The 25768-nt window shown below is 44.6% G+C and overlaps 8 protein-coding genes across 8 annotated transcripts; 5 read left to right on the forward strand and 3 right to left on the reverse strand.

The window, feature by feature from the left end:
• Positions 1–685: 685 nt before the first annotated feature.
• On the forward strand, positions 686–3635 carry V865_003044 (uncharacterized protein; the record flags this gene model as incomplete). The annotated part of the gene is made up of 8 exons (XM_066226843.1): positions 686–900; positions 969–1058; positions 1122–1197; positions 1266–2449; positions 2517–2813; positions 2869–2957; positions 3021–3235; positions 3324–3635. The coding sequence occupies 8 exons, from the start codon at positions 686–688 to the stop codon at positions 3633–3635; spliced, it is 2478 nt and encodes an 825-aa protein (XP_066082940.1).
• Positions 3636–4466: 831 nt separating this feature from the next.
• On the forward strand, positions 4467–4873 carry V865_003045 (uncharacterized protein; the record flags this gene model as incomplete). Its single annotated transcript, XM_066226844.1, has 2 exons — positions 4467–4707; positions 4797–4873. 2 exons carry the CDS (start codon positions 4467–4469, stop codon positions 4871–4873), a joined length of 318 nt encoding a protein of 105 aa, XP_066082941.1.
• Positions 4874–5406: 533 nt separating this feature from the next.
• V865_003046 (uncharacterized protein) lies at positions 5407–7113 on the forward strand (the record flags this gene model as incomplete). Its single annotated transcript, XM_066226845.1, has 3 exons — positions 5407–5448; positions 5570–6455; positions 6518–7113. 3 exons carry the CDS (start codon positions 5407–5409, stop codon positions 7111–7113), a joined length of 1524 nt encoding a protein of 507 aa, XP_066082942.1.
• Positions 7114–9193: 2080 nt separating this feature from the next.
• Positions 9194–10501, reverse strand: V865_003047 (uncharacterized protein; the record flags this gene model as incomplete). The annotated part of the gene is made up of 6 exons (XM_066226846.1): positions 9194–9332; positions 9402–9558; positions 9633–9808; positions 9893–10118; positions 10214–10357; positions 10468–10501. The coding sequence occupies 6 exons, from the start codon at positions 10499–10501 to the stop codon at positions 9194–9196; spliced, it is 876 nt and encodes a 291-aa protein (XP_066082943.1).
• A 702-nt stretch (positions 10502–11203) lies between these two features.
• V865_003048 (uncharacterized protein) lies at positions 11204–12302 on the reverse strand (the record flags this gene model as incomplete). The annotated part of the gene is made up of 6 exons (XM_066226847.1): positions 11204–11306; positions 11363–11468; positions 11551–11714; positions 11773–12004; positions 12069–12200; positions 12281–12302. 6 exons carry the CDS (start codon positions 12300–12302, stop codon positions 11204–11206), a joined length of 759 nt encoding a protein of 252 aa, XP_066082944.1.
• Positions 12303–12912: 610 nt separating this feature from the next.
• Positions 12913–14277, forward strand: V865_003049 (uncharacterized protein; the record flags this gene model as incomplete). The annotated part of the gene is made up of 6 exons (XM_066226848.1): positions 12913–13026; positions 13078–13276; positions 13354–13443; positions 13505–13654; positions 13754–14157; positions 14221–14277. The coding sequence occupies 6 exons, from the start codon at positions 12913–12915 to the stop codon at positions 14275–14277; spliced, it is 1014 nt and encodes a 337-aa protein (XP_066082945.1).
• Positions 14278–14600: 323 nt separating this feature from the next.
• V865_003050 (uncharacterized protein) lies at positions 14601–17617 on the reverse strand (the record flags this gene model as incomplete). The annotated part of the gene is made up of 6 exons (XM_066226849.1): positions 14601–15690; positions 15755–15902; positions 15967–16711; positions 16784–16897; positions 17012–17167; positions 17234–17617. The coding sequence occupies 6 exons, from the start codon at positions 17615–17617 to the stop codon at positions 14601–14603; spliced, it is 2637 nt and encodes an 878-aa protein (XP_066082946.1).
• Positions 17618–18209: 592 nt separating this feature from the next.
• V865_003051 (uncharacterized protein) lies at positions 18210–25471 on the forward strand (the record flags this gene model as incomplete). The annotated part of the gene is made up of 16 exons (XM_066226850.1): positions 18210–18571; positions 18789–19112; positions 19169–19230; positions 19283–20079; positions 20139–21257; positions 21311–22795; positions 22858–22930; positions 22984–23325; positions 23383–23620; positions 23694–24161; positions 24232–24376; positions 24444–24527; positions 24590–24911; positions 24988–25105; positions 25169–25301; positions 25376–25471. The coding sequence occupies 16 exons, from the start codon at positions 18210–18212 to the stop codon at positions 25469–25471; spliced, it is 6168 nt and encodes a 2055-aa protein (XP_066082947.1).
• Between the last annotated feature and the right edge of the window lie 297 nt (positions 25472–25768).

The following is a 25768-nucleotide window of genomic DNA, read 5'->3' on the forward strand; positions in this document are numbered from 1 at the left end:
ACATATAGCAACTAACTCTCCTGCATCAACTATCGATCTTCTTTCATCATATCGATCCAAGACATTCCTGTTCTCGGCATCACCTCAGATCACACCTACGCAGTACCCCAGCAGATATTTAGTCAGTCCCTCGTCATCATTGTCATAGCCCCATCAACCTATCGTCTGAACACAAACAAATACCTACTATCTTAGTTTAGTATCTCGATTGATTGATCGATTGATAATCTTAAATGCATTAGTGCATTAATCAAATCAATTAAAGGACCCAATCAACAGATACCAAGGAAAAGATCTCATCTTCAGCATAAATCATTCACATAGTGTATCCACCTCTCGCCTCTCGGAGATACACCGTCCGTCATCCATATACAACTAGGTCCGTCACAGTCACCGCTGCTGTCAAGTTCGTGGTGGGGAAAGGAGGGATACCATACATCGGCCATCAAGCATTCTAGATCTGGACTGAGCCATAGAACAATTAACGATCTGATCAAGTGTCTGTCGCTAGCCATCACTAGACTACCATCAATATCATCCCCCACTCTGGTTAACAACATCTCATCATACTCAAAATTCCAATTCAGGTAGGTATAAATAACAAGCAAGGCAATTGAACAATCCACTCGATCATCCCCAATAGCCCTTCGCTTACACCGTCTCACATATCTTTTCCACACTCAACATGGCAATCCTCAATACAACCCCCAACGGCTCATCGACAGGTATAATGACATCTGAAGGTCTAGTCAAACCATATCCCTTCTTCGCTCAGCCTCTTAAACCTCCAAGTACCATCGCCGCAGATGATGATCTGGTCAAACAGCTCAGAGAAGCGGTCGTTGGACCGACAGGGCAGGATATCCCTAAACCACAAGTACTAGGAAGGAATGATGATGGGTGAGCTTGATCCTTTTTTGATTACCGAGATGGTAGCTAATGACGAGATATGTCAACGAATGAAATAGCTTTATCGCTTCTTCGACCATTTTCAACGGAGCTGTCAAGACTCCTGCGTTAGCCTTGGTAAAACCCATTACTGCTCAAGATGTTAGCAGGTATGTATACACCCTTTGGACTTTGAGCCTGAAGCAGTCCAAAGCTGACAAGAGATAATTCAGAACTATCATTTTTTGTCGAGAACACGATCTAGAACTCAGTGTGAAAGGTGGTGGAAATGGTGTACACGGCTGGAGTGTGAGTGATCACTCCCAAAAGAGTCAAATGATCCTAGCTGATATGCTGACATGATAATATGGTTGTAGGTCGCTGGTCACATCATCCTCGATTTGTCACTTATGACCGACGTCACCATCTCCTTACCCAACCCATCGCCTCCAACCCTTCAAGAATCCTTTGAGCGACTTCAAGTCCGACGAGACTCGGGTACATCGCCTGCTGGAGAACCTCGACGACCATCTCTAGCGTCAGCTCACGCTGGATCTTCCGATGCCGGTGCGAAGCGATCCGCTTCTGACGATTTCACCACGGACGGTACAGATGACGATGGAGCAAGGAGGAAGGGCAAAGTCGATGGAGATAGGTCAGGTCCATATAGTCCATTGGATAGAATAGACGAGGTGAACCCTGCTGCTGAAGTTTCGAGAGCTAGTAGTGCAATGGAACAAGATAATAATGGTAGTGGGAGTGGAAGTAACAGTGGCAGTGGAACTAGAAGTGGGAGTGCCAGTAGAAGTGATTCTTACGGTATTTCTGGAAATGGGAAAGATTCGACTCCTGCAACTTCTATCTCTGGTACTTCCGAATTCACCAGATCGCCCAAATCGCCTATCGAAGATGGGTATATCCTACCTACTCACAGATTCTCCTTCTCTTCCAGCAACGGTTCAACTACATCTCCCGAAGCTGGCCCTTCCTCCAGTCGAGGTCCAAGGATCACCTATGTCAACCCCTCTCAAACGCCTACTTCATCCTTCCCATTCGTATCTACCTCTTTCGGCGCCAACTCATCCACTTCATCATCCTATTCAACAAGTTTTCACCCCTCCTTCGCCTCTGGTCCTTCTACCCAACTTACACTTAATACTCATCCTGATCCTCCACCATATACACTTGTCACCTTTGGTGCGGGAGTAAACTCAAAATCTCTCGATGCGGCTACAGCAGCTTCGCCATATGGTGCTTTCCATGTACCCACCTCTGCATTCCCGGTCGGTGCTGGACAGTTCATCTCGGGCGGATTTGGATTCATAGGTAGGAAACATGGATTGGCCATGGATAACCTAGTGGAGGTAGAGATGGTCTTGGCCGATGGAAGGATAGTCTGGCTAGGTCAGGATGGTAAGAAGGGAGGTGATTGGAAAGATAATGAGGATCCTGAAGAAGTTTGGTGGGCTGTTAGAGGTGCAGGTGCGATCATAGGTGTGGTTACTAGGTTTAGAGCAAAGGCGTATTATCTACCTAGTGTATATGCTGGTAACTTGATCTAGTGAGTGGTATTGCCCGTCTTTTAAGCCTATGACCTAAGGCTGATATACTATTTCTGTAAATTGTAGTCTGTTCGACAAAGAAAAGACACCTTCACTCCTACGACATGTTCGAGATTGTATCAAAGGATCACCACGAACGTTATATACCAATATCATCATGACGGCTGGACCACCCGGTGCACCCGCCATCGTCATTTTCCAACTTTGTTTCTCGGGTGCGAGAGCGGAAGGAGAGATGTACGTCCAGGCGATAAGCGCTTGGGAAGGTGGGAGATCACTTTTCCAGGATTTCAGCGAGAGGAAGTTTGAGAGACAACAGTTGGCCGTAGAGGAGATTCTCAAAGGCGGTTCAGGGAGGAAATGGTAAGTTATGGTTTTACCCATTGGGAACGGGGTACTGACATTGCCGTTAACATAGGTTCATCAAGAGTGATATGCTTAAATCACTATCAGATGAAGTGATAGATGAAACTTGCTCGAGATTCCATTCGGTCCCTGATGGATGTAGTGAGTAGCTCGGCACACTTGTGGCCATAAGGAAGAAGACACTGATTTTGTTTGCACTTTCAGCTTGGCTATTCGAATATACCGGCGGAGGAGCTATAGCAGATGTCAAAGACTCATGTTTCCCTTCCTCACATCGAGAATCGGCGTTTACTGTCGCCGCTCTACATCAATGGTCTCATAGTGAACCACCAGTGGAAGATACGAGATGTGTGACTACTGCTGAGGAATGGATAAATGAGGTTATACATCCTAATTCACCTGGCGGACCTTTACCATGTGTAAGTGGGCATTCGGCATACTTGTCTATTTCCTCCCTCACATTCGAGGAACTTTAGGTTGCTTATTGAATCTGGTTCACTACGCTAGTTCCTACAATCATCACTTTCCTCATCCGTCTCGGCAGTCTACGGTGAATCGTTCCCCCGTCTCCGAGCACTCAAGAAGAAACTTGACCCGACCAACTTCTTCTGTCATGCAATGTGGCCCCAGAACGAGTCCGAGGAAGATGGGATCAACGGTCTAGGAGAAGATATAAAAGAAGGTAAAATCGAGGGTATTCAGAAAGAAGACATTGATAAAGATGGATTTATGAATGAAGATGAGTTGAGGAAGAGGAAGAAAGACGATTTGGAAGGGAAAGAGAAGGATAAGGATAAAGGTAAAGGGAAAGCTTTTTGATATGATCATAGCACGAGAATCGAAAGCGGTAATTAGCGAAGAAGATGGAATTGTTTTGACTTGGAATGAAAAATCAAGAATTGTGTATGTGGAAGATCAGAACGAAGGACGAACTTGAGTGGAATGATAAATGATACATTCTCATCGTGTACATATATATACATACTGTATATAACTCGCTTATACTTAGCATTACTCTCAAAGTACCCATGTCTACATCACAAGTCATGATATAATTTATGTCTACTTCATAAGTGGTCGATACATCGCAGCAATCTTTGATTGTATCACATACATATGACATGGTCAACATGGAAATTCGAAGAGAAGAGCAGAAGTTGGAGAAGATTGAATGCTTCTTCTGGATGGCTTAGGTGACATTGAGACCTTCCAGTAGGAGATGCCAATGCAGTACATAACAAAACTTTACAAATGACAAAGAAGAAACAGAAGAAGAGGGAGACTTGGGATCTTGTTAATCGCAAGGCAGTGCATAGATGTATGAAATATGTCGTGATTCTCCGAATCAGTCTCGAGAACTGCTAGTACGGTGTGCGGACACAGATCTTCAATGGATTGAATTCAACCTTCCTGTGCCTTCGGTAGACAAACACGCTTTTCTCTCAAGGCTCAGACTACTAACTTGATGGTGAGGTCTCGTATGCTGATGGTATGGTATATAAGACTACTATATATCTCAGTTATACGTTGACAGCACGACGGCACAACTAATCATCATATCAATTAACTTAATGATTTTGAACAGCATGGGTTGTTGCAGCTCAAAAGAGTTTGTCACCATCTCAAATTCTGCCTCGGGCTCGAACGTCAATGATCATACGCAAATTACTAAATAACTTCCAAGTGACTTCCAGTCAAGGCATGTACAACTCCAGTCATCATAATGCAGGAATACCTATGATGCCTCTCGGTCCAACCTCTTACGGTGGCGGTGGTGGTGTCGGCTATGTTCAAAGCAGTTTCGTCCGAGATAGAAGTTCGTATATGGGTGGTCCACCCAGCACACCGACCTGGGGAGGCTACGAGAGCAGAGTGCAGATAAAAGACTATAGTGAGTTCGATGCCTATCTTTCCTTTGAGGATTAAAGACACGACTTGACGAGATGTGGATGACTGTTGATTAGTGTATTGCGGGTGCAGTGAACCAACACAGAGAATTACAGAGATTGAGAAGTGGGCAGAACCTGAGGGGTTGGCAGTCTTCAGGATTCCATTGAGAAATAATGATTCTATTTGCATGTATGTATCGTCAATAGTCGAGTATACGCTCCAATTGTGTTTTTTGAGAGCATTCTGAGAATCGTCGAAAGGTGCCACCTTGCAGCTAAGGATGAAAGGGAGGGTGAGGTAGTAACCGGTACTCGTAGTGCGTAGTAGTGGGGTAAGTAAGTACACACCACCTTTCACTTTCAACGATCCTTTGATCACATCATCGTAGCGTTTGACATCATGAACCGTCCTATCACAAGACAGTGAACAGTGAACGACGCACTGTACGATGTAACACATCTCCGACATTTCATGCATCTTTTGTAGATGGTATCAGTCCTTTCAACTTCACTCCTAGCTTTTGGGGATAACATATCGAGTCGATTTGTCAGCAAGGATATATTAGGCTTCGGACCATTGGGGATCGGTGTAAATGAAGAGTCCAGTAAACATCAGAAGTGAAAGAATATCCCAAGAGTACCTACACATTATAGAATCTAAAACATCGACACGTTACTCAAGAGAATAAACAATAGTCAAAATGGTTATGGGAAACCTCGAACGATTGAGCGATGTGACCAAGGTAAGTATGAGTATGATGATGTATGATATCCCGAAGCTTTCTTGTTCCACAGAGGACCATATGAGCTTCATTCTTCATGTGCATGGCGATCAAGCACTGACATATTCGAAACCTCTTACAGCTCTCTGCTCACATCACCCGAGTACTCGGTCAAAACCCCGGTATGATGACTTTACAAGGAACCAATTCCTACCTTCTACAACCACCTTCCAACCCTCATGCACCTCTGATCCTCATCGACACCTCATCTCCACACACTGCCAATCAATATATCGACCTCCTGTTCACTCACTTACATCATCTGGGATTAGAATCGGGAGTCAGGGAAACGCATTTTGAGTCGTCCTATGCTCAAGCGTCCTTGAAGAATGTTCCGGAAGATAAAGTCGATGAGATCAAAGCGTCCATAGTAAACAACCGATCTGAAAATCCGAGATATGAAGAGATGGATTTACTAGAATATGGACCGGGGAGCAAATGGGTACCCAACCAGAATAGAGAAAGGAAATTACCTAATATCGAACATATCATTCTCACTCATCGACATTTAGATCATGTAGGAGCATTACCATTATTACTGAATACATTGAAAAAACATGGATGTTCATTACCCAAGATATGGAAATGTCCTTCACCCGATGAAAGTTATTTGGCATCTTCAAAGAATGAAAATGAAAGAGTAACAAGTGATGGTGAAATTTGGAATTCCCTACCAAAGGGAACATATCATTCGTTTTCACCTTTTCAACCATTTCACCCTATCATACCCGGATTGATGATATCGATTATCGATCCGGTCTATAAGCATTTGTTGAAACATGATAAAGATGGGAAACCGAAATGGAACGAAGTACCTGAAATTGCAAGAGTTAGTTTAAGATGTCTGAAAACTCCTGGTCATACTCAAGATAGTATCAGTCTGGTCATGTTGGAAGGTGAAAAGGGAGTGTTCACCGGTGATACGGTGCTGGGTACGGGTACTACTCATTTTGCGGACTTGGGTAGCTGTGAGTCCATTGAATCATAATTGATATACCCTAATATCGCTGACACAACTTCTATGTTCCAGACATGACATCCCTCCGAACCTTACTTGCACTCAAACCCAACGTTCTCTACCCAGCCCACGGACCCCATGTACCCGATGCTGGCAAAGCGAAAGCCCACTTGGAAACCTACATCTCGCATCGACAACAGCGGGAAAATCAGATCTGCAAGATCCTCAAAGACATCAAGACCAGTGATAAATCGCTTGCTGATATCCTAGTCGATTTTAAAAAGGAAATTCATACGAGACTGGAGGAAGAGAACAGAGCTAGGGGACCATTGATGTTAGATAAACAAAAGCCTATCCCTTTACCTGATTTCGAAGATGAGAGAAAATCAATTGAGAAAGTCGATAAGGAAGGGACTCGAGATAAAATCGCGATACCTTTGACTGTAATTTGTAGACTGATCTACAAATCTGAGGAGGAGAAATTGCTCTTTGCAGCTTCAAAGGGCGTCTTGGCTCATCTTACCAAGTTAGAGCATGAGAATAAGGTCAGGAAGGGTAAAGCCAAATGGGCGAAATTGATTGCGAAGGAGGTGGATGCGAATGATCTGGAGGAGGTGGATGTGTGGGAGTGGGCTGGGGAAGTGGGAGAAGAAGAGAAGAAGGATTAAAAGGCGGAGAGAAGGAGAGGGAGGAGGATCATCGATTATCTTCATGTGGATGCATCTCAATACCATGAGTGATAGATGATGGCTTGGCGATCCAATCCTCTGGGCACAGCTATACTTACAGTAAATGGAAAGAGCGTGATGACCAAGATGATGGATGAGAGCCCTCGATACACAGGCGCCGATCTGATTGCGAAGGTACATCTTGTAACAAATACGCATGGTTATGACCGATGTAATCGGCTTGTATAGCTGATTGTGTGTTGATCGATGAGAAGAAGCATGCTGTCTCATGCTTCTTGTTTGAATCTTCTCTCTTCTTTGCCTCTTTTGATTCGACGATTAATGGAATTTGAGTATAGGATTTCCGGTACAGTAATCAATCAAAAATGGGATGTATAAGTTCGAAGCGGTAAGTGAAAGTAGATTCTGGGTTTTCGTGATCTTCCCGATCATCTGTGGTAATGTTTGAAAGCCTGTTGACCACTCTATCGTCTGATCAAGCAGCCAGATGTACACGTACGAGGACGAACCTTCAATCCACGATAGTAATTTCTTCGAATACGACTCATCTTACCAGCACGCTATGCGCGATGGATGCAGCTTTTATCCAGGTATGAAACGTAGTTGTGAGTCCATTTTCGGGTCGACGAGAAATGAGAGGTCTAAGGATTGTGATGACTGTGTGTATCGATTACCTAGGGGGTGAAAGGGACGATTTCGCTCATATGGAAGCCGTTAGAGTGGGATCGAGACCTGTTGGGTGGCCCAAGGAGGCTGATTTTTGGTGATGAATTAGCAGAAGTATATCAGTGTAAAGATCAGATTACCATGCGGTATGTATTCTATGAAACGAATCCAAAACGTACAAGAACGAGCTGTATATGGCGATTCGCTGTCCGTCCAAAGCACCTTCCACATACTAAATCTTTTCCAGATACCTCATTACTTGCACCCGCACTGTCCTGTGTATTGGCTGTCATACCCTGAACGACTTGCGCCGAGAGTAAAACAATTATCAGATCTTTGTATTGAAAGTAGAACAGCCATCCGATATTATCGGACTCAGCAATAATTGTATGACTTGATGCGCATCATAAACTGATCGGCTGCGGCATGAGGAGGACATGCTTCTGACTTCGGCCAAAGCCTACAGAATGGTACTCAATCCAATCTTACGATAGCAACTTGTGTGATCATAGCTGTTGTCGCAGATATATATATATGTGATCATCTTTGATCTACTATATATTCTGTCACAACATAGTCTCTATTGTTCAGCTTATCGATATGGGATGTACAAGTTCCAAACAGTAAGTGTACGACTATTTGAAGTATGATTTGCCACAAACATTATGCTGTAGTATACAGATCTCATTGATGCCTGTCTCTTCTTAGTATCGATCCAACCCCTATATATCCTCCTTATTCAATATACATCCCCTCAGAATCCTTCCCTGGGGATTCCAGACGTAGCACGCCTTACCATGCCCAGAAGAACAAATATAGGTCAAGGCGTTCTGGCTTTTATGGGGGTGGCGGCAGCGGATTCCCCTTGAAAGCGGAAGTCGCGTCTCCTCGTAGATATTTTCATCATACAGGTGAGCACTTCTTATTTGAAAGACAAGTAGTATTGGGGATTGCTGAAATTGGCTATACAGATGAAGAGGTCGAGTTGGAGCTAGCGAGGATACGAGCAGAGAATGGGATCTGGGGGAGAAGAGGATGATCATAATTTTCGGATAGAAGGACTCTGTTATATCTGCGAGGACCCTTCTTGTACTGCAAGATAATCGTTGTATTGTCGGTGATTTACAACCAATCATTCTGGTGATTCTTTTAATTACATTTTCTGACTGGTCAAGCTGCACCGCGATCCTGTATCATGATGCAATTCACCCGGGTAAGCTCTACTGTACTACTACTACTACTGGATTTTCAAGCGTCTCATGTGGCAAAAATAGATTCGTGAGACCGTCACTTGGTATTGAAATGATACATCAACATTATCCTCCATATTAAGGCTGACTACGGCAATTACACCTCATCGTCTCCGCAGAAAGGGGAGGACTACGTGCAATAATTATGGAGCAGAGGTACTAGGATCAACATAAGGCTCGGGCATGAGGTATTTAGGCTTGGAATACCATGCGATATCATCTTGTATATCTTCGAAACCTAAATAGAATTCTTTACCTTCTTTGGCGTCGTACAGATAGACTCTGCAGATGGATGCCACGGTATTAGCTCTGTTCTCATCCGTAGGGGTTGCCGAGATATATATTACTCACTGTCCTTCCCCGATTTCATTACCTTCATCATCAAATGCAAGACCTTCAGCCCTCAATATACCATACCACGTACTTTTCCTCAGACCATCACTCTTATCCGGATTAGGTCCAGTCTTTATGCATACACTACTTTTAGTTGCCTCTTCAAGCACTTTCCCTAATGGAAATTACCACAACAATCAAATTTATCAATATAGCTATAAAGGCTGAATTTCACAAGACATTACTCACAAATCTCGTTCTTGTATGTTTTCGCATCTCTATCAGTCTCATAGAGATCTGCTTCTTCTCCCGTCAACATCTGATAGGCGAAATGGGAATCTCCATCTGTAAAACCATCTTTATCTATACCTTTACCTCCAAGTCCGCCAATCCGCATCGCAGCATCTTCCAAAGCAGCGATCCACCTGCATGTCGGTCCACCACTCTTGTCAACTCTTGAACCGTTTAGTGCGGTACAGTACTATCAAGAAGAGGTGGTGTGAACTTACCAATACTGATTTGAACCACTATAATCAGCCGTAATAGATGAATATTTCACATCCCTTTTCTCCCATTTCGCCTCTTCTTGATTCCATAACTCAACAGTCACCGCATCAACATTATCTGCCCTTTTCTTGGAAGTTTGCATAGCTGAAAATCGATCTTTGATCTTTTGAGAATCCCAATTGACTAAGGTTGCTGCTGCCACCAGGAACCATTCGTTATCGAATTTATCTAAAAACATAAACCATATGTTAAATTATTGATCTCATCCGTAGTCTCTTTGACTACTGTTTACTGAGACTTTAATCACTTCGACGGTAACATACCTTTCTTGATATCTTGCCATTTAGGTGAGACATCCCATAGGGGATGATCGCCTCGTTTCTCAATATGAGACTTAGCAGGAGTATCCGGCAGAGCATCAGGGCTCGCCCCAGTCAATCCGAATACTGTGGCGAATAGGCCGAGTACTATAGATCATCATGATACCATGTTAGCCTGCTTGGTACCCCTGTGTACCACGAGTTGAGTGTAGCATGTGAGATGCGAGGAACAAAATCTTCGGGCCGATTCTACCTACCAGAAATTACATTATAGTAGTAAGTCATGAACATCGTGAAAAGCTCTACCAGAGAGTACGTATGGACAGTGATCAAGATATGAAGGGGACTATATGTAACTAAAAAATTGCAATCTCCCTAATCGCATATGTGATTATTTATATCTAGTATACAGCAATCTATACTTCTGAGGTGACAAATTCTACTCCAAACCAAGCTGACATCAAACCATAGAGAAAGGTAGTCCCTGATGGGAGTCGACCTCCTTTCATTGTTGGAGTGACTAATTAAGGGGAAGCAAGGAGCTTGATGGGCCAATATCAATCGCGAAACCACTTGGCAGAGATTTGCTCTCCCTCGGTGACGCTCAAGTTTGGTATACAACTTTCAAACGGATAATCACTCGACGATCATGAAATGTAACAAACTCGCCAACTTGGCGGATTGGTGCACTGCGATACTACTGTACATTTGATTGACCCGTTGACCTGATCAGAATCAGATGTATATCATTCCATCGGTGTCAGAGCGACGCAGCTTCACCTCGAATATGATACAAAGAGCGCACTTGGGAAACAACCACCTGAGCAGTCATATGACTAGCAGAGATGAATAGCAAAAGAGGAATAATGTCCTTTTCCAATACATTCAGAAATAATATACAAATAATCGGGTACTGTATGACTATTGTAAACATTAACGAGATAATGTAGCAGACACTATATACATAGTCTGCCTGTAGGAGACCGACCTGCATCAGAGCTTTTCATCCCCTTTCAATTTAGAGTAGTACTTGATATCGAGATCATCGAAATCGTACGATTTATATTCACCTTTCTTGGTATCGTATAGGGTGACCCTAAGGGAATTCTCAGTCGTGCTTTTCAAACAGTCCACGTCTTTGAAATGACCTACTTGGCATTACCATTCTTCAATTCGCCTTCGATGCCTGTAACGCCATACCATTGCTTCCCCTTTTTTAGGCATATTGGAGACTCTTTTCCTTTCTTCAGAATGTCCCCTGCGACATCACAACACATAATTTAGATCTATGCTGCTTATTGGCCACTGAGAGGATCAATGGTAATGCGGGAAACACTCACATAGTCCTTCATCGTCGCCTTTGATAGGCTCACTAGTCATACTTTCCAAACCTGTCAACATTCTCACTCCAATATCTGCATTTGCATCTTTATCGAACCCATCTTTCGAGATATATTCGTTTCCCCCGACTTGCTGGGCTGCTATCTCATATGCTCCGATCCACCTATATTGAGACACCCATGTTCAGCCTGAATTGAGCAAATAGCTTGCAGTCCACGTACCAAGCGTCACCAGATAAGCTATTCTCATCTTTGATATCAGAATGTTTTGAATTAGCTTTTTGGAATCTACTCGCACCAATGTTATAAACTTCAACATCGACAGAATCAATCTTCCCATTTGCATTATCGCTTTCAGGTTGGAAGGCGCTAAAATGCTTTTTGATGGCATTTGGATCAATCCTCGAGATACTCGCTGCGCCACATAGGAACCAATCGTTATCGAGCTTCGAACCTACATGTGCATGGAAATCAAACTTTCAGCTTGAGCCCCATGCCACGCGGTAAACGTTACTCACCCTTTATTTCACTGGGCTGTGGACCGTAGTATCCACCCCATAAGACCTGACCATCCCGTTTGGCGATATGGGGATTAGTGGCGTTCAGCTGATCATCTGGGGTGGGAGCGCTCAGAGCGATCGGAGCCAAGGCTAGAAAGTAATATACTACGGGACTATCAGAGATTAGCAGATATTCGGTGTGAGTCCTTTTAATTGACTGCATGACCTACCATTCATGTTATGGAATTTCATGTTCACTGATTTATTCGACTCTTCCTGAGAATTGTGCTTTGTTATTGATATTAGATATTCACAAGATTCCTAGTTTCTAAGGTCCATGGATACCGTTGCGAGATTCACGTCCATGCGATAGATCATGGACATTCAGGATCTTTAAACACATTATCTGATATCTGATTTAGTGTTTCGCTCCCTTTCATGAATATCGTTGATTGAAGGGCTAATGAAACAAAGGTGGCCCCAACAATCAGGTAAACTCTCGTTTCATTATAAAATCTGCTCGATCGTCCTCGTTATGTGTGGTCGATCTGTGCGTTCGTTACACGTTTAGTGGGAGGAACAAACACTTGTGCAACGGATGATTCGACTTACAGACTGTCCATACTTCTTCCAAGTTCGAACATTGACCAGTATAGAACGAGGATGATCTTTTGAATGCGTAATGACCTGGTCTGAACGCGTAAACGGAGATGTCCGTTTGTACCAGTTGAAATGACGTGACCATCTCTTGATCTTAGCGGCCACTTGGATCCGCCGGTTCACCGACATTCCTTCACTCGACGAAGAACCAGCCTTGTAAGCTACCTTGCTTCGTGCTTCCATCTGAGAACGACCGTACAAAATGCGATTCCCAGCAATCACCAAGATCGGCCTAACCAGACGAGGTCTGCATACCTCCAGTATCGCGAGGGTACCTCTGTTGATCACGCCTAAAGAATATCAAGACCTTCCCAAGGTAAGTTTGATCCTCCGCAAGAAGATCTTCTTTAGCTTAACTTACTCATAGCGAACGACCTTGCCGTTGGATGTATCATGGCATATGCCCAATTCTACTCGATCGGCAGTCGCAGAATACCTCTCCGGACCTAGGATACCTAATGCGAAGCGATTCGACCTTGATGAAGTTGCTGAATTGGATTTGGACAAAAACCCTCTGAGCTTAACTCATATGTTACCTAAACCAAAAAGATTCGTCGAAGAGTGTCGTAAGTCCCCTCATCCCATATCCATCATACGACTTGAATGACAGGCAGCTGATGGATGGAAGGGTAATCGTGAATAGGTAAACTCGGTATAAGGAATGATGACCATGTGGTATTGTACGATACAATAGGTATTTTCTCCAGTCCAAGGGCTTTATACACATTCAAAGGTGGAGTCAATTTTTTCTTGTAAGAATGAAGGATTTGATTGACTTATTTCTTTCTGTACAGCTTTCGGTCATGAGAATGTTTCTGTACTGGATGGTGGATTACCGAGATACATCGAAGAAGGATATGAAGTTGAGACTGGAGATGTCAAACCTACTTTGAAAGAATCACAATATAAGCTACCTCAAAATTGGAAAGAGGATTGGGTACGATGTGAGTCAATATAATAGCTTTTACTCTTCCTAATCACTATCTTCGCTCACGAACTCGCGTGGAGCTGAAGCTGATATATTCACCTGTTCTGTCGCGTAGCGTACGAACAAATTGTTTCCAACTCTGAGAAACCCACTACCGACCCCACCTCTGAGATAGTATTAGACCACCGTCCCTTACCTAGATTCACAGGTGAAGCACCCGAACCTCGACCAGGTCTCTCATCAGGACATATCCCTAATTCACTACCATTACCGTTCCCTCAATACCTCAACGCGGCGAATGACAAAATTCCTTATTCAAGTTACAAATCAATCGAAGAGCTCAAACAAGTTTTCGAGAAGGCTTTAGGAGGTGAGGAGAATTTGAAACAGTATATAGAAGAGCAAAGAGGGATCGTGTTGAGTTGTGGAAGTGGGATGACAGCTGCGATTGGATGGTTGGCTAATGAATTGCTGAGGGAGCACAGTGGGAAAGCGCTCAAGACGGCTTTGTATGATGAGGTAAGTGAGATGTAATGGTTCATGTACAGAGGGTGTTAAGCTGATGAGGTATTGGTGGTTTAGTCATGGACTGGTTATGCCCTTAGGAAAGAAAGTAAGATCGTGAAAGGGAATGCTTAAGGGCCTGCTTATATAGCGGCTAGATCCAATAGATGGTAAGATAATTTAACCATGACCAGTCCGTCCAAAAGAAGAGATCAGAATAAGATATACTGTCTATACTCTGGAAGAAGTAGATGACAAACATGCGATCCGTCAATGCGTGATGTACATGAACCAGAACTGGCCATTATCGCAAGCCTTAAGATTGTGCGAGTCGCTTCGTGAAGCCAAATGTAAACGCACAGGTAAAGCTGAGGGACTGGCTGAGCTCATGATTGACAAATGACATGATACATGGGTATACTCATTTATAATGCTGGATATACAAAACCCTTTTCTGCTCAACTCATCCCTTTGACTCTTCCTTCACCTTCCATTTCTTTGACTCTGATCCATCTAACTTTCCCACCACCCTCTACAACCTCATCCTTCTCACCTGACTCACTATCTCCATTCTCTCGAAGGGCCTTCATCAACCCTCTAGATTCAAATGCCGATATCTCCTCTGACACCGTCCCCACAGTAATATGTAATAGACTCTTCACATCGGAAGGTAATCCACTTTCTAAATCCACTTGTACTCCTCCCTCCTTGTCTACGGGGATAGGTCTGAAATCTTCTATAGCTAAAGTCATGACTCTTTTATCCCATAACAAATGGGTTAATCTGAACTTGAATAACATTGAAACTTTCATTTCAGATAATCTTCTACATGTATCCCATAATCTCTTTTGAGGACCCTCTTCACCATCCTTCCCTTCGGAAGCTAATTGTTCAGCTTCGGTGGCAACGTTCTTCTCGTGTGATAAGGTGATATGCGGTTTTGAAGTGATTCTACCTTGCGATTTAATCAGATCAAATACCTCCTTAACAGATTCTAAATATTCGTTTTGATCATCAAAAGACGTAGAACTTTGTATTATATTCTCTACAATTTCACCCAGGTCGATCTCAGGTGCAATACCGAAATATCTGATTGGTTTACCAACTTTTGCCGGTGCGTGATATGGCGTAGTCACTTTATATTCCCCTGCCCCGTTCAAGGCATTATCTATATCTCCTTCTTTAGGTCTAGGTAACCCTACAATGCCTACTAAAGAATCGACAATTTTACCCAATACTTCCCTCGGCCGGTTTAGGACTTTGACATCGATAAGTTTGTCGAATAAGAGTGGATCGGGAGAAGTGAAATTTCGTAAGAATTGGCCTACTACCGCTTCATGTTCTGCATCTACCGTCGGATCAGGTCGGAGTGTCTGATGATTATCTCCTCGAGCTACCACTCTCTCTGAGCATATTCGGAGTAATCTATGATATGGTTGAGATGATATATCCCATACGATTCCTATTAGGCGGACATCGTGTTTCTGCATAGGTTTTGAAGAGGCTATAGCTGATAATTCTTCGTAGTGTTTTGGGATATGGTTATTTCTACGAGCAGTCCAAAATAGTAAGCTTGACTTGTATCTTATATCTAAGAGAATTGCTAGCTTACCTGTCTGCATAGACGACATCCTCTTTCTGTAATAATGCAGTGATGTTTTTGATGAATGTAGGTGCTGTACGTTTGGTGGTGATATCGTCGCTTTGGGTATGACCGAAACCGAATAGCTTGGATAACGCTACGCCGATCAATGTTTTACCTATACAGGAAACCAATGAATCAGCTTCTTTGTCCACATAGATCACGATACCTAGCTGACTTACCACAACCTGGTACAGCAATTGGCACAAGTAACCATTTCTTAGGTAAACCCTCTTTACTCTGTTGCTTCTCACTCCCGTTTTTCCCCAAAATATGCTTCGCTTTACCTTCCCTAGCATCATTCCAAAGTTTCTTTGCGCTTTCATCCTCTTCTATCCATCTCAAGAACCTCTCTCTAACTCTCACCACACCTTTATCATAATTATCGAATAAAGCAGGTTCGGTCTTAATCATCTTCCCTACCCAATCTGCGTAAACTGAAACTTCGGGTCGTTTCGATTTCGTTCGTACCTTTTTCCATATTGCCGCTATATCCTCTGGTTCAGTCTTCTCTAAAAGAGGTAGCATGACTCTGGTAATTTCTCGCCATTGTCTATAAAGCAGATATGGTTCATCGAATTTCACTTTGAAGAAAAATGGTGATCCAACTCTATAAGGTGGTTTACCATTCGTCTTGCTACCTTGAGATGGGTTTTTAACTTTGCACCGTACGACAAATCCTTCTATCATGTCTCCTTCCCATGAACCTGTCTTAGCGACATCATCGGTGAACGATTTTACCTCGTCTAAAGTCTGCAGCTCGACATATTTCGTTTGGATGAACCCGAATTCTTCAGCGAAGGATTTCACCTGATCAGGAGGAGAAGTTGAGAAATGAGGTGTGTTGTGATTTAGTCCGTGTAGGTGAAGACCTGTCCAATGGGCCGGCGTGGCTATCACATGCTCTTCGAACGAATCGTCACATAGCTATCATACACATATATGAGCTTAAAACCTGTAGAAGTCACAGATGGACAAGGTAGAAGCTGGATGACTTACCTCCAGCACAGCAGTCATGTTACCATCCCACAACTTCTTAGCCAGCTCAGCTTCTGTCTTTCCCTTCGCAGCTAGAGTTTTCTTCACCCATTCCCTGCCGACCGCAGCGTGGGCCTTGGCCTCTTCATGTTCTGCCTTTTCAGCTTTTGCCTCCTGCTGAACCTCTTTCTTGTTCTTATTCTGCTTTTGATCGTTGTCTTTGATTGAAAGGTCCGCCAAACCATTTACAGCTTCCTGTTCCTGCGCTTCGGTAGTAGTTCCCAGTGAATGCTTGGAAGCTACTATCAAATGAGATGGTGAAAGGGCTGAGATCAAGATCAAACATCCGTTTGATTTCAGCGTGAGATGATAAGGAGGTTCGGTGTGTATCTTCATTGCTGACCACTATTTGAAGGTAATTAGTATGAGCAGAAGTGATTTTGTATGTCCCTGGGGATAAAGATAACTCACATTGGTCCATTCTACTTCATCAATATTAAAGAACTTATCGTACCCTCTCGCTACAATCCTATCTTTAGGTCTCGTACATCCCTCACCTGCACTATTGACCTCATCAGGTAGTGGGTCATTTTCCTGAACTTCTTCGGTAAACAAACCTCTGGCCAAAGTTGGAAAGGGATTTTGAGAGTTGAAATACATATGCTCGGTCATCTTCCAACTTGTAATCTTCCTATCTCTCTTCGAGCCGGTCGAACTTGATTCTCCGTTATTGGCGTAAAGCGACGCAGGGTATATATGGACATTTGCCCGGACAGCTTTGGGATTGGTATCTTGCAGATGTCGGAGAGAGCTCATGAGAGCTGGGATGGATTCTGGATGCTTGTCTGCTGACATGGCGGCGGAGTATTGAGTCCGATGAGAGGGAGAATGAGAGTGGCCAATCTTCTGAATGTGAGCGTGCTGCTTGAGAGAGATGGATCTTGTTCAATGAGATATGTTGGATGGTCACAGAGCGGTTGATGATCCAACTTTTCAAACTACTCGATAGACTCGAGCGCCTCCACTTGGGTATTCGAGTCGCGGAGATGGATCACATATCCGTGAATGAGGGTACCTTGCCACGTGTCTATGACCCCGACTAGTAGACCAGAGATTAGCGATCCGTGCGTACGTTCTCTCTTTGTCTTGGTCACCTCACACCTCACACACACCATCACAGTGCTATCACCTCCTCCTCCCTTCCCTCTTCACCGTCCATTCACCCCTTGTCGCATCTCACCCACCTTCTTCCTCATCTAGATCCCACATATATTCACTCACTCATACTCATGACGCACTTCAATCATATCAACCACTGCATGAGCGTCAGCTAAACAACACCAATCAATCAGACGACATATAACCCTACCACCCACACCCTATAACCCTTCTTCCCATTCGACTATCGGGATAGACTTATCATTCCAACCTATCATTACATCTCTCAATGAACGACGAGGCAGATAAAACTCAATCTCAATCTCAATCTGAACGCAATCTCAATCTCGGATCGGCATCTAATCGTAACCACCCATTATCATCATCAAGTCCCTTGTCAACTGTCAATAACGAAGCAACCACAAATCCTCGTGCGACACGAGGAAAGCAGAGTAGGCAATCAGACATCATTCCACAATCACAACCTTCGACCGAAGCTATAACCACTCGTCGATCAGCCAGACTATCTATAGGTGGTAACACAATTCCCGCATCTTCCCTGGATCTCCCTGGCCCCGCAAGCACAGGTGGCAAGGGAAAGAAACGAGTTCATATAGAAGAAACACCCCAAGCAGGAAGTAGCAAGAAGAAGTAAGTACATTATCTCCTGTTTATCTTCCGGTGTAGCCTGCTGTCTGCGTTGCTGCTTCATCGCCCCTCGGTAACTACTATCATATCTCCCCTCCAAATCTTGTTCAACACAATCAAAGGAGGTCGTCCGAGTCGTATTTTCATCAACCTGCTGCTTCAATGACAAATATGTTCCAGAGTCACTACCTGATACTGACCTTCGTTAATCAATCATTAGATCTCGTACTTCCTTGCCTCACGCATCCGTCCCTGCTGAAACCTCTCCCACCGATAGAAAAGGAAAGAAACGAGCTCCACGATCACCTTCGCCTCCTGCATCCGACCATAATCCATCAATCACGGAAGCGGGCATCAATCGCACCAAGAGAGCATCTATCACTTCTACTGGCAGTGGAAGATACGACCTAAGGCATAAATCCGAGGAGGAAATCCAACCTGCCACCCCCGCTGCAAGCTCCAAAGGCAAGGGTAAGGCGAGAGCTGTTGTGAAAGGAAAAGGAAAGGGAAAGAAAGCAGCATACAAAATGCCTAAGAAAGCGAAGTAAGTAGTCTTTGGGTTGTGTTAGTATTACCAGCTGATATAATCGTAATGCATAGCCCCAAGCAGAAGCGCCCTACTCTCGGATCATCCAGTGATAGAACCAAGAAAGGAGATACTTGTAAGTCGATCCCGAAATACGATTCCTGGAATCTACTCTGACCCTACCTTAGCTGCAAGACACCTCGTCGACGATCACATGGATGATGATGACTCGCTTTGGATGGATGAACCCAGTGGATCTGGCCGCGGTATTTTAGACGATGAGGATGATGACGATGAGCACATGGAAGGATCAGAACATGACGATGATGAAGACGAGGACGAGGAGGATGACGACGAAGATGGTGAAGCGGATGCGGGTAATCGCGGAGGAGGTCCAGGTGGAACTGCCTATGATCGACTCGCTCGACTTGCCAGTGATACCGGTCTCCACCTTGATGAAGCGACTGCTGCTGCCATCTTCGGAGGTGGATTCCGTGCATTTGGAGGTATGATGTCAGGTCTTTCCAACCGGTTCAAACAATTGAAGACCAACCTTCAATCCAAAAATGTTGCTACACGACTAGCCGCTCTGAGAGAATGTAGTGAACTTCTTTTGGTCAGTAACGAAGATACCCTTGGTGGTGCATTTTCCCCTACATCCTTCGCCACCGAGTTCATCGCCATACTCAATGGTAAACCCAACATCAACGAAGATCAAGATAGCGGCGATGAAAATCAGGGGTTAGACGAGATGGATGAAGATGCTCAACTTGCTGCTGCGTTAGCGATGAGCTCAGGAGGCATGATGCCATCAGGAGATCAAGATGATATGGAATGTCAACTTCTTGCCTGTAGATGTCTCGCTCATCTGATGGAAGCTCTCCCCGGTTCTGGTCATACCCTGGTTCATCTGGGCGCTGTTCCCGTTCTCTGCTCCAAGTTGGCTGAAATCACCTACATAGAATTGGCCGAACAAACGTTAAGTGTGAGTACAGGTCGATCTGCTTTTCAACCCACATCGCTGACGATTGTGTCGCCTACCAGACCCTCGAAAAGATCTCCGCGGAATACCCAGCAGCCATTGTACGAGAAGGCGGTCTTGGCGCTCTTCTCAATTACCTCCCCTTCTTCTCGACTAATGTTCAGCGAACTGCGGTGACTGCAGCTGCAAATTGCTGCCGTAATATCTCGAGCGAACATTACGCACAAATCAAGGAAGTTTTCCCTACTCTCCGAGATACCCTCAGCTCAGGTGATCAACGACTTGTCGAACAAGCTACTCTCGCTGTAGTCAGAACTATAGAATCTTATCGACATAACGCTGAACACCTCGAAGGCCTTCTAGAAGTTCCTACTATCACCGCGATCAATGCTCTTCTCATGCCTTCTGGAGGATCACCACTTGTATCCCCATCAACTTACACTCATCTTCTCAAAGCCCTAACTACGTCAGCTCGAGGATCCGCCAAGGTCTCTCTCGCTTTCCTCGAAGCTGGTATGACCAGTACAATCTACCAGATACTTACTGGTGTGCTGCCTCCGGCGCATGACGAAGATGAACAAGGTGGATCGTCAGGTGGACAAGGTCTCGCCGGTGGAATAGCCGATATGGCCGTTCTGCAGAATCTCGCTCATCGTCCTAAAGATCAAGTCGAAGAAGCCCTTGGTCTGATATGCGAATTACTTCCACCTACACCACGAGAAGGTGTTTTCGACCCTAAAGGATATACCGAGAAGAACCTCGCCAGAGTCAAAAAGGGGAGGAAAGCAGACAGATCCGACCGACCGGGTGCTCCCAGGCGTAGTAGCCGAGTTGCAGAAGCTGCATCTGGTACTTCATCTGGTCCTCCTACACCATCTGGCGGCAACGCACCACTCCCCGCCGACGCTGCCACACCAACTGCTGTTGCTTCATCTTCAGGGTCATCTCGAGAAGCTGCCATGCTCAAAGCACTGAAAGAGGCAAATGCTCAGATGGAGCAAAGATTCGAATTACTTCAATCCAACCCGGAGATCATTGGCAAATTCATCAAAGCAGTTGTACCAGTTCTTGTCGATGTCTACGCTGCTTCAGTCGTATTCAGAGTAAGAGCCAAAGTGTTGAGTGGTCTGGTCAAGGCTATTGCTTTTGCCAATGCAGAGCAGCTGAAGAGTACTTTGAGAGTAAGTCAAATTGATATTGAAATGTCAACACAGTTGCTAATTTCCCGTCCCAGTTCGTTCCCATGGCGAGCTTCCTCTGTGCGATCATATCATCGAAGGACAATCCCACCTTCGTTCAGCATGCTTTGCAATTAGTCGAACTTCTTGCTACCAAGATACCAGAAGTCTATCAAGCCTCTTTTCTCCGAGAGGGTGTGGTTTTCGAGATCGATGCTCTTGCAGAACAGGAAATGGCAAAGGAAAAAGCTGCCAAGGAAGCCGCACTTGTTAAGACTGAACCTGAAGAAAACGAAGAAACAGCTGCGGGACCATCCATCAACACACCTACCAATGCACCTGCCATTCCCGAGGATCTGAAACCGCTTCTCTCCTTGGCTAGCATCCCAGGCGGTATCCCGCTTCTCGGTGAAAGCCCCAGTGGACCATCTACACCTAAACGATCATCCAGCTCATATCTCGATCCCAGCGATGCCAACATCGTACGAGCTCGTATGCTTCAAGCCAAGAAAATATTTGATGTCGATGGAGATCATCACCAAGCGGCTTCTCAGGTCCTCGACGAGATTAGTGCGATGGTGCAGAAACTCTGTCGAGTGGAAGCAAATGAAGCTGAGCTAAGGGATACTCTCAGAGACATCGCTTCTAGATTCTCCAATGTCGATCAAGCTCTATCAAGTTTCGAATTGCTCAAGAGTGGTCTAGTTGATGGTTTACTCGAATTCGTCGACATTGATGGAGAAGTCTCCTCCTCAGATCGAAGATTGATGCTATTCGAAGTGTTCTCCGATACATCATTATCTAATCCTTCACCTCTCACCATGCTTGTCAAACGACTCCACGAAAGTCTTGGACGACTCGAAAATTTCGATGTGGAAATCGCATTCGGCGGTGGCACCGACGCATCAAGACCATCTGCTTCTAGCTTGAGTCGAACCATGCGTATCAGACTTCAAGCTGAGGAAGGTGAAGATATTCCCAAACAGGTTTCTACCCTTAGCGTTACTATACAAGCTATCGCGTCAATGCAAGCGCTCAATGATTACCTTAGGCCTCGAGTCGCAGATGGAAACTATGGTTCAGGCTTATCAAGAATGTTTGCTGCCTACGCGGCAGGTATGCCAGGAGGTGGAGGCAATCCTACTTCCCGACTTCTATCTGCACTTGCTGGAGGCGGGGGACCCTTGAGTCGACTTGGAGATACCTCAATGGCTACTGCAGGTAGTTCAGCAGCAGCTACCGCTGCCACTAGTACAGAGAACAAAGCGGAACCGTCGACCGAGAGACATAAAGCTGAAGAAGCTGATAAAGCCGAACCATCTTCCAAACCACAAAGAAGGAGAAGCGCAAGACTTAGTGCTCAAGGGACTGGTGAAAGCTCCCACTCGGTATCAGCTCCTGCTGCCGCTGAGCCCTCCACACCTGCACCGGCCGCTGCTGCATCGATCTCCGCTAGTGGACCGTCAATCTTCCCTCATATGCCGGTGGATATGGATTTCGATGAGGATGATTACTCGGAAGAGGATGAGTATGGTCATGAGGTGAGTTGAGGATGACTCATGATACTTTCTGAAGTGTATGCTAACTCGATACTTGCTATTAGGTGTTCGAGGAGGAAATGGAAGAAGAATTAGCTAGACCAACAGAAAGCGTTGTCAATATGTCTGTTGCCGCTGGTGAGTGCTTTGACCTGATAGTCACTTACACGCTAAGCTAACCTAATTAAAAGATGGTTCTCGAGTCGAAGCCAAAACGCCTGAAGGTACTCGAATCGCTACACCTCAACAGAATGCTCCCGCTGCAAGTGCTACATCAGGCTCAGGCCCATCAGCTAGTGGAGCAGCCACTCCTCGTGGATCCTCGTACGCAGGAGCTGTCAAGACTGCCCCTACTGACTGGCATCTGGAATTCAACATCAACGGGAATAAGCTGTCTCTGAATGATACTCTGTATGGTGCGGTTCACAGGAATCAGGACTCTATATCTGGTGGTGGCTCTGCCGGATACGGTGGAATTTACAATATGCCAGTGACGATCAAATTCAGGAAAGTTGAGGGTCCCGCTAAATCAGGTGAGCTACCATTACATAATTGCATCTCACTGAATGTAAGCTGATAACAATGCTCAGATGCATCTGTCGAAGCGCCTTCTCCTGCTTCCGTCGCCAGTTCTTTCCCCGCTGGTCTCGAGCCTGGAACTCCTACATCCAAGATCCTCAGATTACTCAGAGTTGTACATAATCTGTCCGTGGACGGCAAAGATGCCTTTGGACTGTCGAACAATGCGCTAGATGAAAACCTGTTTGTCAACAACAAGTTGACTGCTAAATTGACTAGACAATTGGAAGAGACCATGATAATCGCTAGGTAGGTCTGCTTATGTCTTCTGCCGCAAATAAGGGGAATTTTAGGGTGCTGATTTGTCCGTTTTGATGGTCAGTGATTGTCTTCCTGAATGGGCTGTCGAGCTTCCCAAGCATTTTTCGTTCCTCTTCCCTTTCGATACTCGATACAACTTCCTCCAATCCACTTCCTTCGGCTATAGTCGATTAATCTCCCGATCTCAACAAGGTGGCAATGCCCGAAACGGCAGACGAGACGATGTATCCCACTTGGCTCGTCTGGTAAGACAGAAAGTACGGATATCCAGATCACAATTGCTAGAATCGTGCTCCAAAGTATTAGAGATCTATGGAACGTCCACGGGTATATTAGAAATTGAATACTTCGATGAGATCGGTACGGGTTTAGGACCAACTTTGGAATTTTATTCTTTAGCTAGTAAAGAATTTGCGAGAAGGGCATTAGGAATTTGGAGAGATGAGGATGAGACGAAAGAGGGTAATTACGTGTTCCATCCTAAAGGGCTGTTCCCTTCACCACTCAACGAGAGTTCAAGTGGCTCAGAGTAAGTCTGCTGTTCTGTACTATATCATCATCAATACCAGATCACAAAGAAAGCTGATGTGTGGTGTCAGATCCAGATTATCATGGTTCAAGACTTTAGGGTTGTTCGCTGGAAGGGCATTGCTCGACACGAGAATCATCGATGTCAACCTCAATAGAGTATTCTTGAAGTTGATACTTGGACAGCCGGTCAAAAAAACCATTGCCACGCTAAAGGTGAGTAGCAGCTGTCTACAGACAACGGAGTATATCGCGATTTACAGCTGATGATTATGTCATCTAGGCTGTCGATACTGGTCTTGCAAGATCTTTGGAGAGACTGCAAGCTTACTCATACGCTAGAAAGGAGATCGAAGCGCTCAAACTGGTCAGTTTATATGCCAATCTTGGGATAGCTATGCAGCAAAACTGATGTTTACATTCCTTCAGCCCGCTTCGACTAGACGCACCAAGCTTGCCGCTCTTACAGCAGGAGGAGCGAAGTTGGCCGACTTATCTCTTGATTTCACGTTACCGGGGTACAACATCGAGCTCAAACCTGGTGGATCTCATATCGATGTGGACGATTCCAATTTGGAAGAATACCTTGAGAGAGTTCTGGAGATGACTTTAGGTAGTGGGGTCGAAAAACAGGTCAAGGCTTTCCAAGAAGGGTTCTCAATGGTTTTCTCTATAAGAGATATGAGGATCTTTTCACCTGAAGAGTTGGGATTGTTGTTTGGTAATGCCGAAGAAGATTGGTCAAGAGAGAGTGCGTCTCATTTACACGATCAAAGATCTGGTGCAAGTGCACATGATAGAATACTGATGTGTGATTTGACTGGTAGCACTCGAACAATCGCTCAAAGCTGATCATGGATATAACCTCGATTCTCGAGCTGTCCAGAATTTGCTGGAAGTCATGGTGGGATATGACAAAGAACAACGAAGACAGTTCTTACAGTTGTAAGTTGCACCCCTCATTCATTCGATGATTCAGTCCGAGTTCAACTAACAGACGATTTGTAGTATCACCGGTGCACCTAAACTTCCTATTGGAGGATTCAAAGGTCTCACCCCACCTTTCACGGTCGTTAGGAAACCTCACGAGCCACCTTTCAAAGCTGATGATTATCTCCCTAGTGTGATGACATGTGCTCAGGTATGTTTTATTTTTTTGATTTTCTACCGCATGTAGGATAATTGGCTAACGAGATGTTCTTGATCATTTTGAAGTATTTGAAAATGCCTGATTACTCGACAAAAGAGATTCTCGCTGCTCAGATCGAAAGAGCTATGAAAGATGGTGGAGGATCTTTCCATCTTTCTTAGGTTGCGTCATTGCCTCATTTCAAAGCGTCTGACTAGCATTTCCCGTTTCTGTTTTTTTTTTTGTTACTTATACAAACGATTATACCATCATCCAGTTTATATAGATCATGTTTTTGTTTTGTAGTATATATACGTCTGTTTCATCTCTACATGTTTTATCCCATTATCCACCACCCTGTCCCCTCCATTACCTCATAAGTTGATCGATCAACCGTTCCGCATGTATCTAGATCTTACCATGACACCTAGTACCGACAATCGGATTGCCAAGAAATACGCACTGCAGTACATGCGAAG

Source organism: Kwoniella europaea, chromosome 1, assembly GCF_036810445.1.
Source record: "Kwoniella europaea PYCC6329 chromosome 1, complete sequence".
NCBI classification, from domain to species: Eukaryota; Fungi; Basidiomycota; class Tremellomycetes; order Tremellales; family Cryptococcaceae; genus Kwoniella; species Kwoniella europaea.